The sequence below is a fragment of the Saccopteryx bilineata genome, chromosome 4, assembly GCF_036850765.1.
Source record: "Saccopteryx bilineata isolate mSacBil1 chromosome 4, mSacBil1_pri_phased_curated, whole genome shotgun sequence".
NCBI lineage: Eukaryota > Metazoa > Chordata > Mammalia > Chiroptera > Emballonuridae > Saccopteryx > Saccopteryx bilineata.
Window position 1 is genome coordinate 87,258,412 of NC_089493.1, and position 18,535 is coordinate 87,276,946.

At 42.6% G+C, this 18,535-nt stretch overlaps 1 protein-coding gene across 1 annotated transcript in view; it reads left to right on the forward strand.

The window, feature by feature from the left end:
* Positions 1–18,535, forward strand: part of AQR (aquarius intron-binding spliceosomal factor) — a 117,380-nt gene that overhangs the window by 16,738 nt on the left and 82,107 nt on the right. Inside the window, exons 5-9 of the mRNA XM_066277202.1 lie at positions 1,509–1,629; positions 4,830–4,970; positions 7,019–7,087; positions 8,533–8,633; positions 15,328–15,404. Coding sequence (XP_066133299.1) covers positions 1,509–1,629; positions 4,830–4,970; positions 7,019–7,087; positions 8,533–8,633; positions 15,328–15,404 — 509 coding nt within the window. The remainder of the gene's footprint in view (positions 1–1,508; positions 1,630–4,829; positions 4,971–7,018; positions 7,088–8,532; positions 8,634–15,327; positions 15,405–18,535) is intronic.

Genomic DNA, 18,535 nt, shown 5'->3' on the forward strand with positions numbered 1-18,535 from the left:
GGAATGAAATTAATCTTTATGTATTTTATTTATGAAAGAGTGCTCTAGTCTCTAACTTGAGACCTTTTGACCATTATTTTGAGTAAAATGTTACTTATCCAGTTTCCTAGGTTCTCACAAATTAAGCAAGAATAATTGTTTAAGGTAGACTCATGGAAATACTGAGGTGAGCAGACCTTCGAAGTGTTAAGAAGTAGTGGAAAAATTGTGATGCATAGTGGAATCGAAAGCACTTAACTGTGTGTGCACATGCACACACGTATAAGTGATTAAAATGTGTACATGGAATGATTTAAAGTAGGAACTAAAAAAATCCTGCTTTTTAAAATTAGTGCTTTCAAGTACTGCCCACTACAGTAATCAATGCTTATAACTACCCAGAATGATAAAAAATGACTAAGTTATGTTTTGTAAATCAGAAATATGTAATTTGTTTAGGAATATTCTCACCAAAGTTTTTGGTTTTTTTTGTTTTTTTTTGTGTGACAGAGACAGTGAAAGAGACAGAGAGAGGGACTGATAGGGACAGACAGACAGGAAGGGAGAGAAATGAGAAGCATCAATTCTTCTTTGCGGCACCTTAGTTGTTCAATGATTGCTTTCTCATACGTGCCTTGATGGGGGTAGGGGGGTGATACAGCAGAGCAAGTGACCTCTTGTTAAAGCCAGTGACCTTGGGCTCAAGCCAGCGGCCATGAGGTCATGTCTATGATCCCACGCTCAAGCTGGCAACTCTGTGCTCAAGCTGTGAGCCCGTGCTCAAGCTGGATAAACCCACACTCAAGCCAGAAACCTTGGGGTCATGTCTATGATCCCACGCTCAAACTAGTGACCCCGTGCTCAAGCTGGATGAGCCTGCACTAAAGCTGGTGACCTTGCTGTTTCTAACCTGGGTCCTTTGCATTCCAGGCCAACGCTCTATCCACTGCACCACTGCCTGGTCAGGCTAGAGTCTTAAAATAATCATTTTGGCATCTTGAGAGGAAAAGTGCTAGTTATTTTTAAAACTGACTTAATGTTGAATACCTCGTAAATTAAATATTATAAAGATTCTTTTGGATTGTTAGGTATATTTCTTAGTTTCTGGAAGTCATTTGGTTTTGATAGAAGTTAGTGTTAATTTCTCTGATACATTTATCTGTGAAATTTCCCATCATTTTATTTTAGAACTGATATTTGTTAGATGTTTTTATTTTTTACTCTACAGAGAGCCTTAGATAAGGGACTCTCTAGTGTTCTGCTGGTGATAATTACATGTCAGTAACCTTTGATGTCTTCCTGTTTGAAATATAAAATTCTTATTATCCAAAGCTGCATTTGCTGTACATAAGTTTGTAGTAAGTAGCAGTGACCTAGATTACTGGTAAATTTGTGAATGATTCTCAATATAAATATAGATACTAAAAATGTTTTCAGGAGGTTGTAAATAATTATGCTTTTTCGGGTGAATGACATATTGCAACTATTAATAACTAATGAAATATTCTGTGCCTTTTCACTCTTCACAGCCAGTACCTTGAAAATTACCTCTGGATGAACTATTCTCCGGATGTGTCCAGCAAGGCCTATTTAATGTCAATCTGTTGTATGGTGAATGAGAAGTTCAGAGAAAATGTCCCTGCATGGGAGGTAACAGACTTAAATTATTTCATACTGTGCTCACTTAAGCCGTTACAAAGTAGTTGGAACTATTTACTGGTAATAAGTAATGCTTTTGGAACAGAACTGTACCCAATAATAAAGTAAATGTTAAGAAAAAGAAATAGATACATGAAAAATAATACTGGTTTCAATACTTTCTTCAAACTCATTTATTATTTAAAAATTATTAATGTGGAGTTGTTTTTTCTGCTTTGTGTTTGAAACAAAGAATGACACGGGTTATAAAGACTTTTACATCAGATAAAGTAAAGTTTATATTGATTAGCATAAATAGATAATGCTCAAATGAGCTAATATAATTTCCTTGTTTGACAACTGAGAAAATATATTTGTAGTTTTTTTTTTGTTTTGTTTTGTTTTGTTTTTGTTGTTGTTGTTTTTTTTCTGTATTTTTCTGAAGCCGGAAACGGGGAGAGACAGTCAGACAGACTCCCGCATGCGCCCGACCGGGATCCACCCGGCACGCCCACCAGGGGCGAAGGTCTGCCCACCAGGGGGCGATGCTCTGCCCTTCCAGGGCGTCACTCTGCCGCGACCAGAGCCACTCTAGCTCTTGGGGCAGAGGCCAAGGAGCCATCCCCAGCGCCCGGGCCATCTTTGTTCCAATGGAGCCTTGGCTGCGGGAGGGGAAGAGAGAGACAGAGAGGAAGGAGGAGGGGGTGGAGAAGCAAATGGGTGCTTCTCCTATGTGCCCTGGCCGGGAATCGAACCCGGGTCCCCCGCACGCCAGGCCGACGCTCTACCGCTGAGCCAACCGGCCAGGGCCTATATTTGTAGTTTTATATGTATAAAGTAGTGGTTCCAAAGCCAAGACAGATGTTTATATTGTAATTTCAGTTTTCTCTTTGCCACTGATTTGGGATCTGTTTTCCTTTTTTGCAATTTCTGATAGCTTGACATTTTCTCTTTGCTTAGTGTAATAGAGGCTTGGCCAGTAGAGGTTCAAAATCTAGGTTTTCTTTGGCCACCATAAAAATGTCAGCTCATCAAGAGTCCTTTTCTCTTTCAGTTATTCCTTTTTAAATGAAGAAAAGGCATGGATACTTGTCATCTATTTTGAGGGGACGGTCTCCAAAGTGAAGAGATGTTAGGCTGTTTGAGATGAAAGCATGGCCACATCTTTCACATGTTCATTAAGTGACTACCATCTTATGGCAGATTGATCCCAAAGGAAAATATGGGCCTGTGTCTTATTGAGAAATCTTAGGGATTTCTTGGAAGTTGCTTCAAACTACTATAGAAAAGGAGAGGGAAAATCTTTTGAGCCAGAGAATGATCAGTTTGCATATTATAAAGATTTACTTGAGTGATTTGAAATAGAGAAATGGCAATACAGATTAAGAGAAGAGGTTGCACAGAGACTTAGAAAGTAGAGTTGATTGGATTGGATAATTGAAGTAGCTTTGGAGAAGAGTACTATTTTCTTTCCCTTTTTTTTATTTTCTTTTCCAAGTGAAAGGAGAGGAGATAGACAGACTTCTGCATGTGCCCTGACTGGGATCTACCCGGCAACCCCATCTAGGGCCAATGCTCTGTCCATCTGGGGCCATGCTCGCAACCGAGCTATTTTTAGTGCCTGAAGCATAGGCTCCACGGAGCCATCCTCAGCACCTGGGGCCAGTGCACTCAAACCAATCGAGTCATGGCTGTGGGAGGGTAAAAGAGAGAGAGAGAAAGAAGGGGGGGAAGGTGAGGGGTGGAGAAGCAGATAACTTCTCCTGACAGGTAATGTCAATGGATGTCCTGGGTACCTGACAGGGAATCAAACCCTGAATATCCACACTCTAGGCTGACAATCTACCATTGATTCAACTGTCCAGGGCCAGAAGGGTACTATTTTCAATAATCTTTCAGGCTTGGGCAACTGAATATAAAAGATGGTAATGCCATTTACCAACATTGGTAAAAGAGGATTGAGGAATACCTTGGAGGGCACAAAATTGTTAACTGAGTTTTGGATTGACCAAGTTTTAATTGCCTTTGTAATATCTAGAATGAACTTGTCTAGTAAAGAAATGTAAGGATTAGAGCTAAAGAGAGAAATCTGAACTGAGGATATGTACAGGGGGTCCTTGGGTTACGACAGTCTTGACATAACGACATTTTGAGTTTATGACACTCGTGCCCATGAAAACTTTAAAAAATTGAGACATGAGTGTTTTGGCTTACACCGTTAGTATCATACTTACAGACTATGTGGGCGAACTAGTTTGGTTGCGCCTGGTGGAAGAATATGCAGTAATGAGGCGTATGAGTTGAGGGGGTCGGTATCCCCCAGTACACTTATCTGTGCCATTTTAGACTGTTTAAAGCACAATTTTCCATTTGTGTTAGGCTAGGATGTGTTTTGACTTACACCAAAATTTGGGTTACGTCACTGTCATAGAAATAGAACTACGTCATAACCCGAGGACCCCCTGTATTTGGAATCATTAGCATACGGTAGTTGAAGTAATAGGAAGGGTAGCAGAATGAGGCTAGAACCCTAGGAGCACTGCCAAATGAGTGACAAAGGAGGAGGAACCTGGATCGCACTGAAAAGGGGCGGGAAAGAGTCCATTGGACTTGACACTCATAACAGCGTCACGGGCTGCTGTGGGTGGAAGCTTGTTTCAGAGAAATGACTGAAAGAGCTGGTATGGAGCATACATTTGGAGCACTTTTCTATGAAAGAAGAGAGATGTGGCAGAAACTAGATAGGGAGGTAGATCAAAGAGAGATCTGAATATTTTTACATTAGTTATACTTTTAAAAAAATTTATATGTTAAGAGTAAAAAGGGAATATAAAACTAGAGAGGTTGTTCTTGTTAATTAGAGTGTACGTGCTATAATTTTGCTGAAGATGTTGTTTTTGTTTGAATCAGAATTAAAATACTTTATATCCTGAATACGACAACAGAACCTAAGCTGATTGTAGGCATTATCTACAGAAGAAAAAATAAAGGAATTAAAGCCAGTATTTATTAGCCAAAGTTCTGCAACTCTCAGTAGTCCAGAAACATATATTTATTTGACTTACTACTATTAATTATAAGTAAGCAAATGATCTTTTCATTATTACTTGTTCGTTTGTTTTTTAATAGGTTCCTAAAAAATGTCTATCAGTACTTGTTTAAAAGAGAAAAAAAATTGAGCAAGCCATTTCTGAATTTTTTTTTTTTTTCAGACTTTCAAGAAGAAACCAGACCACTTCCCATTCTTTTTCAAATGTATCTTGAAAGCAGCACTGGCTGAAACTGATGGTGAATTTTCACTCCATGAACAGACCGTCTTACTGCTTTTTCTTGATCACTGCTTCAATAGTTTGGTAATTTTACTTTATCTTTGGTGGAACTTTCAAATTTTCTTGTTCTTTTAAGCTGAACGTAGATAAGGTTACCTCTGTAGCCAACTCTTCATTCATAGTAATGGAGAATGAAGATAATGCTAACAGTTTAATTTCAGCCAGTTCTTAATTTTATAAGATGTTTGCTTTTTAATAGATGTGGGCTTACTCCTTTTTTCTGTTTTACTTAAGGAAAAATGATAATGAGAACTGAAATTCTCCAAGCTAGAACAGCAAAGTCTGGTTAATCAGAACTTTGAGCAATGAGATCTGTGCTATAATCTACATACAAGAATAGTTTCATTATTCTTCAGTCATACTTCTGCACAGATCCGCGGTCAGTGGGAGAGTTGTTTGGAATTAACTAACTGGAGGCACTTTGAAAACCTCTTGGGTTGTATATGATGCATTTCTAGTCTTTCATAAGATTACCTTTTTAAAAATTAAATATTTACAATAATTAATATTTTATTTGCACTTTCCTACTGTGATTTTCTAAATATATTTACTTATCTATTTAAAGATAAGTGCTTCTGACTTGATAGTGCACTTAGACCCCTGCAGGAGAATGCATGGAATTATTTCTTATGCTGAAGACTGACTGTTGATTGACAGATACTTCTTACCTGTTTCCATGTAAATACTACCCCACATCGATCTTGAAAAGGCATTAAAAAATAGATAAAGTCCCCTTTGAATGCCACTATTACCTCTTTAACATTTATTAAACTAAAAAAGGAAATACAGCCTGACCAGGCAGTGGTGCAGTGGAACAAGTGTTAGCCTGAGACGCTGAGGACCCAGGTTCAAAATCCCAGGGTCTCCGGCTTGAGTGCAGGCTTACCAGCTTGAGTGTGGGATCATAGACATGACCCTGTAGGTGCTGGCTTGAGCCCAAAGGTTGCTGGCTTGAGCACAAGATTGCTGGCTTGAGCAAGAGGTCACTGGCTTGGCTTGGCTGGAGCCCCTGGTCAAGGCACATAGGAGAAAGCAATAAATGAACAATTAAAGTGCTGCAGCTTTGAGTTGATGTAGCTACAAGTTGATGCTTCTCATCTCTCTCCCTTTCTGTCTTATCTGTCCCTGTCTGCCGCCCTCTGCTAAAAAGAAAAAAGAAAAAAAAGAAAGCAAATACAAATAAATGTAATTCTGATTCCTTATCAAGAATTGAATAAAAACAATATTTAGTTAGTTGGTGCTAGGTTTAATTAACTTAAGAGCTAGCTTATTGAAATACGAAATACTTTTATTTTTTTCAATATACTGTCAATTCTCATTTTCTGAGGTAGTTGTGTTCTTTAAAATTGCTGCGAGCACTCAATTAACTAAAACAAAACCATTCTTCCTAAGGGACTCCACTGTAGGGTTAGGTTCAACAGGCCTCTCTGGTCACATTTTCATCAGTCAATACATAAGTTTATTTTATATGCTTTTCTGTTTAAAGACACTTTATGTAATGTATATTGTTAATTCATTAACGTTGAACTCATGGCAAACAGCGGTATAACTTATGTCTGAATGAACCTTGAATAACATATTTTTTCTGTAACGTACATCTCACACCCTAGTTGAGCCTAGGAACAATAGACAACACTTTGACCCTGTTGTTGGGGGCCATTTTCAATAGCAAAACCACCAACAAAAATCACACAAGTGTGAAAATATAGCACTTTGTAGACAAGGAAAAGGACACTTATTTATAGAGCTGAAACAAGCAGACAGCCAGAAGTGTGCATGTTGGGCAGCTCCCATTGTTTGCAGCTGTGTGCTGTCTGTGCTGTGAAAGCGTCAGGAGTATTGAATTTGGGGTTACAAATACATTTTTCCAATTAGATAAATTCATAAATCTAGAATTTGCAAGTAACAAGGATTGACTGTATCTTTTGAAACAAAATATCGAACTTCTAAGTATTACAACATCATTAATTTGAAAGTACTTGTGGCAGAAAGTACTTTCTCCCTAGAACTTGAAAAGACTTAGGTTTAAATTCTGGTTTATTATAAACTTGTTTTCTTCATACTTTACACAGGAAGTCGACTTGATACGAAGTCAAGTACAGCAGCTTATCTCCCTCCCAATGTGGCTGGGCTTACAGTCTGTAAGTATCTAATTTCAGAAACTTACTTGTCTGGGTTATGTGTGTAACATGGGGTTGTACACTTTATATGTAGCTTTAATGTGAATATAACATGGAAACTAAAACTTCCCTTTCCTGCTTAAAAAATTTAATTTATTATGCATTAATCTCATCATAAATGGTTTTTAAAGTTCTTAGGTTCAGATTAATATATATTTTACCTAATTTCTGTAGTGTAAGGTGAAATAAGGTAATATCTATTGAGCTCATATAGAAGAGCCTTAATTTAGCAAAATATGGTTATTACGTATGTCTTTGGATGAGACTCAGACATGATTGGAATGTACATAGAGCTATAGGAGAAGGTCTGAATCATGTTTAATATTAATGACTTCCTTTTGTCACTCGATCTTCATTAGAAATACGTACTGATATCAAAGTCAAATTAAAAGAACTGACCCTGGCCGGTTGGCTCAGCGGTAGAGCGTTGGCCTGGAGTGCGGGGACCCGGGTTCGATTCCCGGCCAGGGCACATAGGAGAAGCGCCCATTTGCTTCTCCACCCCCCCCCTCCTTCCTCTCTGTCTCTCTCTTCCCCTCCCGCAGCCAAGATTCCATTGGAGCAAAGATGGCTCGAGCGCTGGGGATGGCTCCTTGGCCTCTGCCCCAGGCGCTAGAGTGGCTCTGGTTGCAGCAGAGCAACGCCCCAGAGGGGCAGAGCATCGCCCCCTGGTGGGCAGAGCGTGCCCCTGGTGGGCGTGCCGGGTGGATCCTGGTCGGGCGCATGCGGGAGTCTGTCTGACTGTCTCTCCCCGTTTCCAGCTTCAGAAAAATACAAAAAAAAAAAAAAAAAAAAAAGAACTTAGGGAGTAATGATAAAACGCAAATTTCAGTGAAATATTTATTCAGGATTCCATTTCCCTCTTGTGAGTGTTTGCAGACACTCAGATACGTGAGCTCATTCATTCGTACCAGTTGATGAGGATGAAAACAGGCATGTATAAATAATTCCTATTAAGTTAAAAACCACTAAGTGCCATATGAAAGAACATGGTGATGTGGACATTACCATGTCTACTTGTAATAATGTTTTATGTTCACTATTCCAGATTCATTTTTCAAATTTTTCAATCATTTTGCTCATAAGTTTTAATGCTCATATTTTTCAAACTGAAGCTAATTTTAGAAAGGAAGAAGGAATTTAAATGATTATTGAGCTTAAAAATCTTGACTAGAAAGGCAGTTTCTTTTGTCTTAATTCTTTTCTGTTACCAAGTGCTAGAATGGAACAGTGTTTTGAACTGGAGTTTTAGTTTCTTGGTTCCCAGGTGTGGCCGCACTGCTCTCAGGTGTCACCCCGTTGCTCTGTGTTGTAGTCGTGTGTTAGAAAACTAAAAGTTGATCAGTCTTTATCCTGGTAAACTTGGAGTTACTGGTGATTTAATATCTCATTATATATTCTTTCAGGCACGATTGGAATTAGAATTAAAAAAGACACCAAAGCTAAGAAAATTCTGGAATTTGATTAAAAAGAATGATGAAAAGATGGATCCAGAAGCAAGAGAACAGTATGTCAGCCAAGCTTCGTTCCGTGCTGGTTTATTATGTCGGGTTGTGGGTCGTAGTGATGTTGACTGGTTTGCCATTCCCTTTGGTAGTGCTGAGCAAATTAATGATCCGAAATGTTCTACCATGTTTTCCTTCTTCCCCTTCTCTCTGCCCCAGGGTAAATCCATCTTCCCTTCCTGCCCCAGGCTAAGTCCATCTTCCCCTGCTCTCTGCCCCAGGATGAGTCCATCTTCCCCTTCTCTCTGTCCCAGGATAGGTCCATCTTCCTTTTCTCTCTGCCCCAGGATAGGTCCATCTTCCCCTTCTCTCTGTCCCAGGATGAGTCCATCTTCCCCTTCTCTCTGTGCCAGGATAAGTCCATCTTCCCCTTCTCTCTGTCCCAGGATAAGTCCATCTTCCCCTTCTCTCTGCCCCAGGATAGGTCCATCTTCCCCTTCTCTCTGCCCCAGGATAGGTCCATCTTCCCCTTCTCTCTGCCCCAGGATAGGTCCATCTTCCCCTTCTCTCTGTCCCAGGATAAGTCCATCTTCCCCTTCTCTCTGCCCCAGGATAAGTCCATCTTCCCCTTCTCTCTGTCCCAGGATAAGTCCATCTTCCCCTTCTCTCTGTCCCAGGATAAGTCCATCTTCCTTTTCTCTCTGCCCCAGGATAGGTCCATCTTCCCCTTCTCTCTGTCCCAGGATGAGTCCATCTTCCCCTTCTCTCTGTCCCAGGATAAGTCCATCTTCCCCTTCTCTCTGTCCCAGGATAGGTCCATCTTCCTTTTCTCTCTGCCCCAGGATAGGTCCATCTTCCCCTTCTCTCTGTCCCAGGATGAGTCCATCTTCCCCTACTCTCTGCCCCAGGATAGGTCCATCTTCCCCTTCTCTCTGCCCCAGGATAGGTCCATCTTCCCCTTCTCTCTGCCCCAGGATAGGTCCATCTTCCCCTTCTCTCTGTCCCAGGATAAGTCCATCTTCCCCTTCTCTCTGCCCCAGGATAGGTCCATCTTCCCCTTCTCTCTGCCCCAGGATAGGTCCATCTTCCCCTTCTCTCTGCCCCAGGATAGGTCCATCTTCCCCTTCTCTCTGTCCCAGGATAAGTCCATCTTCCCCTTCTCTCTGCCCCAGGATAAGTCCATCTTCCCCTTCTCTCTGTCCCAGGATAAGTCCATCTTCCCCTTCTCTCTGTCCCAGGATAAGTCCATCTTCCCCTTCTCTCTGCCCCAGGATAGGTCCATCTTCCCCTTCTCTCTGTCCCAGGATGAGTCCATCTTCCCCTTCTCTCTGTCCCAGGATAAGTCCATCTTCCCCTTCTCTCTGTCCCAGGATAGGTCCATCTTCCTTTTCTCTCTGCCCCAGGATAGGTCCATCTTCCCCTTCTCTCTGTCCCAGGATGAGTCCATCTTCCCCTACTCTGCCCCAGGATGAGTCCATCTTCCCCTTCTCTCTGTCCCAGGATGAGTCCATCTTCCCCTACTCTGCCCCAGGATAAGTCCATCTTCCCCTTCTCTCTGCCCCAGGATGAGTCCATCTTCCCCTTCTCTCTGCCCCAGGAGAAGTCCATCTTCCCCTACACTGCCCCAGGATGAGGCCATCTTCCCCTTCTCTCTGCCCCAGGATGAGTCCATCTTCCCCTTCTCTCTGTCCCAGGATGAGTCCATCTTCCCCTTCTCTCTGCCCCAGGAGAAGTCCATCTTCCCCTTCTCTCTGTCCCAGGATAAGTCCATCTTCCCCTTCTCTCTGCCCCAGGATGAGTCCATCTTCCCCTTCTCTCTGCCCCAGGATAGGTCCATCTTCCCCTTCTCTCTGCCCCAGGATAGGTCCATCTTCCCCTTCTCTCTGTCCCAGGATGAGTCCATCTTCCCCTTCTCTCTGCCCCAGGATGAGTCCATCTTCCCCTTCTCTCTGCCCCAGGATAGGTCCATCTTCCCCTTCTCTCTGCCCCAGGATAGGTCCATCTTCCCCTTCTCTCTGTCCCAGGATGAGTCCATCTTCCCTTTCTCTCTGTCCCAGGATGAGTCCATCTTCCCCTTCTCTCTGTCCCAGGATGAGTCCATCTTCCCCTTCTCTCTGTCCCAGGATGAGTCCATCTTCCCCTTCTCTCTGCCCCAGGATAAGTCCATCTTCCCTTTCTCTTGTCCCAGGATAAGTCCATCTTCCCCTTCTCTCTGTCCCAGGAAAAGTCCATCTTCCCCTTCTCTCTGCCCCAGGATAGGTCCATCTTCCCCTTCTCTCTGCCCCAGGATAGGTCCATCTTCCCTTTCTCTCTGTCCCAGCATAGGTCCATCTTCCCCTACTCTGCCCCAGGATGAGTCCATCTTCCCCTTCTCTCTGCCCCAGGATAGGTCCATCTTCCCCTTCTCTCTGTCCCAGGATGAGTCCATCTTCCCCTTCTCTCTGTCCCAGGATGAGTCCATCTTCCCCTTCTCTCTGTCCCAGGATGAGTCCATCTTCCCCTTCTCTCTGTCCCAGGATGAGTCCATCTTCCCCTTCTCTCTGTCCCAGGATGAGTCCATCTTCCCCTTCTCTCTGTCCCAGGATGAGTCCATCTTCCCCTTCTCTCTGCCCCAGGATAAGTCCATCTTCCCTTTCTCTCTGTCCCAGGATAAGTCCATCTTCCCCTTCTCTCTGTCCCAGGAAAAGTCCATCTTCCCCTTCTCTCTGCCCCAGGATAGGTCCATCTTCCCCTTCTCTCTGCCCCAGGATAGGTCCATCTTCCCTTTCTCTCTGTCCCAGCATAGGTCCATCTTCCCCTACTCTGCCCCAGGATGAGTCCATCTTCCCCTTCTCTCTGTCCCAGGATAAGTCCATCTTCCCCTCTCTCTGCCCCAGGATGAGTCCATCTTCCCCTTCTCTCTGTCCCAGGATAGGTCCATCTTCCCTTCCTGCCCCAGGATAAGTACATCTTCCCCTTCTCTCTGCCCCAGGATAGGTCCATCTTCCCTTCCTGCCCCAGGATAAGTACATCTTCCCTTTCTCTCTGCCCCAGGATAGGTCCATCTTCCTTTTCTCTCTGCCCCAGGATAAGTACATCTTCCCCTTCTCTCTGTCCCAGGAGAAGTCCATCTTCCCCTTCTCTCTGCCCCAGGATAAGTACATCTTCCCCTTCTCTCTGCCCCAGGGATAAGTCCATCTTCCCTTTCTCTCTGCCCCAGGATAAGTCCATCTTCCCTTTCTCTCTGCCCCAGGATAGGTCCATCTTCCCTTTCTCTCTGCCCCAGGATAAGTCCATCTTCCCCTTCTCTCTGCCCCAGGATAAGTCCATCTTCCCCTTCTCTCTGTCCCAGGATAAGTCCATCTTCCCTTTCTCTCTGCCCCAGGATAGGTCCATCTTCCCTTTCTCTCTGCCCCAGGATAGGTCCATCTTCCCTTTCTCTCTGCCCCAGGATGAGTCCATCTTCCCCTTCTCTCTGCCCCAGGATAAGTCCATCTTCCCCTTCTCTCTGCCCCAGGATAAGTCCATCTTCCCTTTCTCTCTGCCCCAGGATAGGTCCATCTTCCCTTTCTCTCTGCCCCAGGATAGGTCCATCTTCCCTTTCTCTCTGCCCCAGGGATAAGTACATCATTTGTCTTCTCCCTCCCTGTTGTCCATAGTCTGTCTGTCATCAGTGGTTTGTAATTTTCTCCACAATCTTCAGGCTGTCGATACAACTTTTCTTTCTCTTTTTTACTCCCTCACTCTTTTTTAAATTTTTTATCAAGAGAGAGACAGATAGGCAGGCAGGCAGGGAGAGAGGTGAGGATTATTAACTCATAGTTGAGGCACTTTTTAGTTGTTCATTGATTGCTTCTCATATATGCCTTGGTTGGGACCTTGGGCTCAAGCCAGTGACCGTGGGGTCATGTCTATGATCCCATTCTCAAGCTGGCAACCCCGTGCTCAAGCTGGCGAACTTGGGGTTTTGAACTGGGGTCCTCAGTGCCCCAGGCTGACACTATCCACTGCACCTCCTCCTGGTCAGGCCACTTCCTCACTCTTAACAATGACTTTTATATGTTCTAATCATAATTTATTCATTCGTTCAACAAATAATCAAGTGTTTATGATTTTTTTCCCTCTATTATTGAAGGTATAGGCGATATAGCAGAGACCATAATGGAGAGTAATTCCTGCTCTCCTTAGCATAGATCACCATCTAATACATAATACACTAAACAATTTATCTGTTTAATGCAGTTTTCCCCAAGAGCAGGCATATCTCAATATGATTTACCCTTAACCTCTCTTGCCCTGACTTCTGTACTTTCCTGTCTTTATATAACTCTTTGCTGTATACTTCTGTTTAGATACATTGCCATGAATTCCAGTTAGCCTTAACCCAGTAATACTCACTGTTTTTTCCTCCCAAACTCGCTTTTTTGCCCATTTCCTCTGAATTTTTTCAGCCATTTGGGCTTGGAGCACTCTGATTCTCTGATTCACTATTTATCTGTCCGGTCAGCCAGTGCTTTCAGATTCATCGTTTCCTCCGTCCCTCATCTCCTGTCTTGTCTATTCACACTGCTGTTGCCTAGTTGAGGCTTGTATAGTCTGTAAGTCCAGTGGCTGTGGCCATGCAGATTCACATTTGATTCGGGCAACAGTGAAGGAAATGTGGAGCTGGAAAACAGTGGGCCATTCCGTTTATTAAAATCTCCTAACGGCAGACAAGCAGACAGGCAGGGAAGACCGCTTCCCTTTCTCCCTCTGGACTCACCCAGACTCACCCAGACTCTCAGGCCCCCACCAGCAAAACAGCACCCCCAGCCAAACAGACCAGGCCGAAATCTCAAAGGCTCTCAGGCCCCTCAGCTCTCTCTCTCTCTGCACTCTCCAGCAGAACAGGCTGGAGGAGGAAAAAACTCTTCTCCAGCAACTAATACAACCAACGGCCCCTCCCGAGCAGGGAGGCAATCCGCAATTTGCAATATGCTGCCCTGGGGGCAAGCACCCAGCCTTCCATAGACTGTACACACATGGCGCTGCCCCATGCCAACGCAGAACCCAAGCGAGCAAACCTAAACACACCGGTTTACCGAACAGCCTCTTGACTAAACCACTACAGTAAATTCCTGTGATGTTTCTTGTAGCTTTCCTAAAATAATGAGCCTAACTAGCCGTCTTCATAGGAAATTATGTGTACTTTGTCTTATTTCTACTAACAAGTATTCAGTGGTTTCCTAGTTCCCACAGGATAAGCTCTAAACTCCTTACAGTGGCATCCAGAAACCTCCAGCTATTTCTTGTGTCTCTCCCACATTCCCAGACTAGTCTCTTTATTATTTCTTAACAAATACTCCTTCCCTAAGGGCACTTTCCTCTCCACTCCATTTCATTGAAGGTTAACTTTCTAAACACTCTTCCAGAATGGCTGCTTTAGGCGGTGGTGTGGTGCTTTGTTTGGAATTCTTGAATCATGCTGTGTTTTTTATTTTATTTTATTTTATTTTTTATTTTATTTTAAGTTTTTAATTTTCTGAAGCTGGAAACAGGGAGAGACAGTCAGACAGACTCCTGCATGCGCCCGACCAGGATCCACCTGGCACGCCCACCAGGGGGCGATGCTCTGCCCACCAGGGGGCGATGCTCTGCCCCTCCGGGGCGTCGCTCTGCTGCGACCAGAGCCACTCTAGCGCCTGGGGCAGAGGCCAAGGAGCCATCCCCAGCGCCCGGGCCATCTTTGCTCCAATGGAGCCTCGGCTGCGGGAGGGGAAGAGAGAGACAGAGGGGAAGGAGGGGGGGGGCGGGGGTGGAGAAGCAAATGGGCGCTTCTCCTATGTGCCCTGGCCGGGAATCGAACCCGGGTCCCCCGCACGCCAGGCCGACGCTCTACCGCTGAGCCAACCGGCCAGGGCATGCTGTGTTTTTTATTGAAACACCAGCTGTTTTGTGTAAAGGTTAGAAAATGTACCGTTGTTTACTTAGAGTTTTATTCTACAAGTAGACTTAACTAGGTTCCCCCACTCAGTTGCTGTGTAACTTTGGGCAAATAACCTCATGTGTTTGAGCCTCATTGTGAAATTGAGACAATAGTACCTATTTCATAGAATGGTTTTCTGCATTAAATGAGATTGTTTTTATGAAGTACTTAACACAGCTCATCCTGCCACAGTAAGTGCTCAATGAACATCAGACAGTTTTATTAATTACATACTCGTTTGTTTTACTGTCTTTATATTCTATAACTTGTTATTTTGTATTGCCAGCAGGACTGGCATAATTATTTGCAGCTATCCAGGACCTGATGATTGTTTGTGAATTAATTGGTACCTAGTGCATCCTAAATTAGTAAGGATTAAAAAATTGTTTTTTAAATTGACATTTAATATTTAGACATTTTAATACTCTATTATATTTAATACTTTGTATTAAAGTATAAAACTGCTCATCTTATTTTAATTGCACACTTAAATATTAGATTTTTAACATTAAGGGCAGGCTATAAATAAAAATTTGAAAACTCTTTTCCTGTCCTGACTTTTAAGTCATAAGGTAAAACTTTTACATGAAGAAGAGATAGGTGCTTTCCTCGGTGGCGTGCTAGGCCAGTGATGAGGCGGCTCCTTTTCATGTGCTGCTGTAGTTCCGTTTGAAGGAGACGCTGTGTGCTCGCCATGGCCCCAGTTTCAGAGAGAAAGGGAACATGTGAACAGTGTAAGAAAGGCTTGTTCAACATTTTTACTTTGGAAATTATTTTTAAAATAATGGTCAGTGCTTTCTCTCTGATTTTAGAGCCTATCAAGAAAGAAGATTTCTTTCACAACTCATCCAGAAGTTTATCTCTGTGCTGAAGTCAATCCCACTTTCTGGTAACTGTCTTCTTTTTCTCAGCTTATTTGCGACATTATTTAGATGACCTGTAGGATTTACTAAATTTTTCTCTAGAAACTGCTCTTTGAATGATTTTAAATTATAATGACAAAGTGTGTGTTCTCCTCCTTCCAAATATTACCAGTCTAAATATCATGACTGCCAGGAAAAATGATTTCAAGTGACATTAAATACTGTTTGGAGAGGAAGGGGAGATTTTTTTTAAAGTATGAGATACAAGACAAAATGGGAAGGATTTCCCTCCATTGTGGCCCCCATTTATTGATGGAACAAATATAAGTATATACTACGTAGAGTATACACTTTGAAATATATCATGACTATGCTATATATAGATATATGCACGGATAAATATAATATAGATAGGGTGTGCATGTGGGTGTTATATGCTTATATGCCAAGCCAATTACATTATGCTGGATTTACAAGATCTTTATAAACAAATAGGAAATGCAAATAGAATATTATTTATTTAATCAAGGTGAATATATGTAAGATGTTATTGGTTAATAATATTTTGTTTTCTAAGTGGAATATAATCTAAGAACAGCTCTATAGATGTACCATAGTTCTGTTTTTGCATTAGAGATTGTAGCTTTGTTTAAACTAAAAATACAACAGAATTACTTATAAATACTGACCCTCTAAATATAATATGTATTTCCGATGGTTTTAGGCGACCCCTGTGTTTTGGTCGTTCGACCCCCGCCGGGGTCGCGACCCACAGGTTGAGAACCGCTGCTCTAAATAGTATTTTACAACTGAAAAAATCATACCTGTAATTCAGTGAGGAATAATACTAATGCTATAAATCAGTTATACCCAGTTTACTGTCAGCATCTGTATAAAGAAAAAATTACCATATGCTTGTAATCTAAGTCACTCAATATTATTATATTTAATTCTTTTAGTAAAGCTGCTTCCTTAGAATAGGACTTTGATTTGGTTTTCTTACAGCATTAGTAATAATGAGTGCTTAAAATTACTTATTTGTAATAATTAGGTTATAAAAATTGATGTCTCTATGGGATGTTTATCTGTCGTCATTTAGGAAGGTTTGACAATAAAGTAGCAACAACATAGGGCCTGCAGTAATTTTAATAACCATTAAACCACTGACTGTTGCCATGGTTATTATGTATTGTCAGAAAACAATGTCTTAGATTGATCTTGAGCTCCAATCAGAATATATTAACTCGCTACAAAAGAACAGACAAGATGCTGAAAACAGTGTGTCAGTTCACAGAGGCTATAAAGATGGATAGATTATATATAGTTAGGAAACAGAAAAATGATTTCCAAAAGAATAAGAATTGTAGTTTCATTTTACAAGGCCATTAAAAACAACATGTCCTTATCAGTTGTTATAAAGGAAATCTGTATAGGATGATCTGAGATGCCAGGACTGCTGTCAAAAGAAAGAAAAAAACAATACACGTAGGAAGCAAATGATAGGCTATATTGATGTCTGAGATCAGGATAAGGTTTCAATTCTAAATGCTATTCCCAGCAGGGCAACTAATTTAAAAACACGCAGCTTTATCCACCAAAGCTCAGAGTTAAGTGCCAAGCATCATATTTAATCTTTAAGTCATTGCCATAATTTTTTCAAGCTGTAAATAAAAATACTGAATATAGAGTTTGCTCACATTTTAAAATTAGGCAAAAATATTTTTCTTTGTTCATAACAGTAACGAAAGATAGCAACAGAGGACTAGTTTGAATGGATCTAATTTAGAAGTTGCTCCTTTAATTTCTTTAGTTTCAACAGCTATGTGGCCTAGACTGTGTTGCAGAGACCTGGATTCCAGTTCTAACCAGCCATTACTTTCTTCTACATTTTTGTCAAGTCTTCTTCTTTGGTCCTCAGTTTGTTTCTCACCTGGAAAATGGAAAGCTAAAATAGAAGTTCTCTAAGATCTTTTCCAGCTAGAAAGTCTGTGGTTATGTAATCTTAGACTTTGCTCCAATGGGGCCTTGGCTGCAGGAGGGGAAGAGAGAGACAGTGAGGAAGGAGAGGGGAGGAGTGGAGAAGCAGATGGGCACCTCTCCTGTGTGCCCTGGCCGGGAATTGAACCCGGGACTCCTGTACGCCAGGCCGACGCTCTACCACTGAGCCAACCGGCCAGGGCCTTGTCTCTTTTTTAATAGAAACAAACTCAGCAGGAGGGTGTTAGCTAGTAAAATGGTAGACCATTTCTGGCATTAGGGAAAGCAAACTTGTACTCTGAAAGCATGTCATATTACAAGGTTGTAATTATTTAAAAACAAAAGTATAAATGTTTTTTAAGGTAGTACATTAATACTTATAAATAGTATGAATAAGATAGTGATTTAAAAATATTTTATTGCTCAATGTGTCATTGACACTTTAATGTCGAAAGGAATACATGTACAGTCGGAAAAAAGTCATAAAAATTATCCCTTTAGGTTTTTTTTTTTTTTTTTTTTTTGGTATTTTTCCAAAGCTGGAAATGGGGAGAGACAGTCAGACAGACTCCCGCATGCGCCCTACCGGGATCCACCCGGCACGCCCACCAGGGGCGAAGCTCTGCCCACCAGGGGGCGATGCTCTGCCCCTCCAGGGGTCGCTCTGTTGCGACCAGAGCCACTCTAGCGCCTGGGGCAGAGGCCAAGGAGCCATCCCCAGCGCCCGGGCCATCTTTGCTCCAATGGAACCTCGCTGCGGGAGGGGAAGAGAGAGACAGAGGGGAAGGAGGGGGGGGGGCGGGGGTGGAGAAGCAAATGGGCGCTTCTCCTGTGTGCCCTGGCTGGGAATCAAACCCGGGACCCCTGCATGCCAGGCCGATGCTCTACCACTGAGCCAACTGGCCAGGGCCAGTTTTTTTTTTTTAATTGATAGAAGAGGAGGTAGAGAGACTCCCAGATGTGCTCAGACCAGGATTCACCCAGCAAGCCCCTTACGGGGGATACTCTGCCCCGCTGGGGCATTGCTCCATTGCTCAGCAACTGAGCTATTTTTAGTGCCTGAGGTGGAGGCCATGGAGCCATCCTTCGCACCTACAGCCAACTCACTGGAGCCGATTGAGCCATAGCTGCAGTGGAGGAGGTGGGAAAGAAGAGAGAAGGGTGGAGAAGAAGATAGTCA